The 2,174-nt window shown below is 32.1% G+C and overlaps 1 protein-coding gene across 1 annotated transcript; it reads right to left on the minus strand.

The window, feature by feature from the left end:
• Positions 1-692: 692 nt before the first annotated feature.
• On the minus strand, positions 693-1,640 carry LOC142450945 (olfactory receptor 6C74-like). Its single transcript, XM_075552880.1, has one exon. The coding sequence runs from the start codon at positions 1,629-1,631 to the stop codon at positions 693-695; it is 939 nt and encodes a 312-aa protein (XP_075408995.1). The 5' UTR covers positions 1,632-1,640.
• Between the last annotated feature and the right edge of the window lie 534 nt (positions 1,641-2,174).

The following is a 2,174-nucleotide window of genomic DNA, read 5'->3' on the forward strand; positions in this document are numbered from 1 at the left end:
GTTGAGAGTGTGGATGGAGGAAAGAGCAGAGAAGGGAGATATTACCTGATGAACTAAGTCTCTGAATTAGGTATGACCTCCATAGGTTCCTTAAATTAGTTTCACAGAAATGATTGCCAAATGAAAAACCTCCTTGGTTTACAAGAGATTAGAAAGGTAGTAGCAATTTGTGAACCCTTAAAATGAATACAATTTTAGCTTCATTATTTTACTTCTGAATGTAAAATATTAACATATGTGGTTGGTATAAGAAAGAATGTTTGATTTGTGAAATCAAGTAATTGAACACTTTTAAAGTGTACAGTTCTGCATTTTGATATTAAATAAACATGAAGCTACTGGAGTTCTAAAATATGTTAATAATGGAACATTTTGAGTGCTGACAATGTAAGAGAAGAATTTGAAAGACTAGACTAGTTTGAAAGACTAGACTAGTTTGAAAGACTAGACTAGTTTGAAAGACTAGCAATGAATGATAGAATATCACTGATACAATTTACAGTAATACAATTTACAATTTGCTTTATAATTTACAATGATAAAATTTACAATTAAATTATGTAGATTGAAAAGAAAAATTGTAATTTGTGCGATTTAATATAAAAATGAAGCAAATATACACAAAAAGTAATTAAAATAGGGTGCATATTATTCCAAGAAGTTTTAGTGTTATAATGTCACATAAACCACACTTATTTCCATAGAGTAACAAATCTAAATTTTTTAATCATGTCAATCAGGGCTTGTTTTACTTGCTTATTTCTGAGAGTGTATATAAAAGGATTTAAAACAGGTGCAATTGATGTGTTGAGTACAGCTATCCCCTTGTTTAAATCTACCATCTCCTCTGAAGATTTAATGTACACAAAAATGCAGCTGCCATAAGAGATAGAGACAACAATCATATGGGAGGAACAGGTAGAAAAAGCTTTTTTTCTCTGCTGGGCTGAAGGGATTCTCAGAATTGTTCTTATGATATAGGCATAGGAGAGCACCACCATTCCCAATGTAATCAGGAGGGTGACAATGGCTAAAATAAAGCAGTACATTTCAATGGTCTTCGTATCTGTACAGGAGAGTTTCAAAACCGGAGAAACGTCACAGAAAAAGTGGTCAATAATATTGCCATCACAGAAGTCTAAATCCAAGCCCATGATCAGTCCAGGAGAAGTTGTTAATAATCCAGCCAACCAGGAAGCAGTGACAAGCTGGTTACAAACTCTGTTGTTCATAATAGTCAAATAGTGAAGGGGTTTGCAGATGGCTACATAGCGGTCATAGGACATGGCAGCCAACAGGAAAAACTCTGATGCACCCAAGAATATTGTGAAAAACAATTGTGCTGCACAAGTATTATAGGTAGTTGTTCTATCTTTAGTTGCGAGGCTGAACAGATATCTAGGGATACAGGCAGAAGTCATTGAGATTTCTAATAATGAAAAATTCCGAAGGAAGAAATACATGGGCGTTTTGAGGTTGGTATCCAGCAGAACGAGTAGGATTATGGTCATATTTCCAGATACACTCAATAAATATGTTAGAAATAGGAAAAGAAAAATCACAATTTGCCAATTTGGATCATCAGTTAATCCTACAAGAAAGAATATTGTTGGTGCTGTATGGTTTCCCATAGTTAAATTCCTTTTTAATTCAAAGAGAGCTAGAGGGTGGAGGGGAAAAAAAGAAAATTCATTTTAAAACAGCATTATTGAGCATAGATTTGAAATTATTATGTAGACTCAAATCGCATTTATTGAAATGCATATACCTTTTTATACGTATTGATTTAATTATTTCATATTTTAAACACAACCTAGAATTGCACCTGCTTATTTCATCTTCCTCTCTAATACATCTATTATAATTTTAAATCTTAGCTTTCTAAAAGACATGGGTTTATAATTCCCTATTAAAATCATCTGTTAATTTATCTTGTTTAAACTGTTGTCCAAGGTACTGAGAAACAGGTACTCTAGTATTACTGGATCCATAAGAAAAAAGATTTCAATTTCATAGAGTTACATCTATTATAAAAATAAACATTTGCTCATTTTTATGGATGAGGAACTATTGTTTATTTTTTGCATTTGGAAAATAATCCGATATTAATTTTGTCAGTGATATTATGAAAGTGCTCGTTTTATATCTAGATTTTGAGTTTCTTTTCTGTCAAT

Source organism: Tenrec ecaudatus, chromosome 6, assembly GCF_050624435.1.
Source record: "Tenrec ecaudatus isolate mTenEca1 chromosome 6, mTenEca1.hap1, whole genome shotgun sequence".
Lineage (NCBI taxonomy): Eukaryota > Metazoa > Chordata > Mammalia > Afrosoricida > Tenrecidae > Tenrec > Tenrec ecaudatus.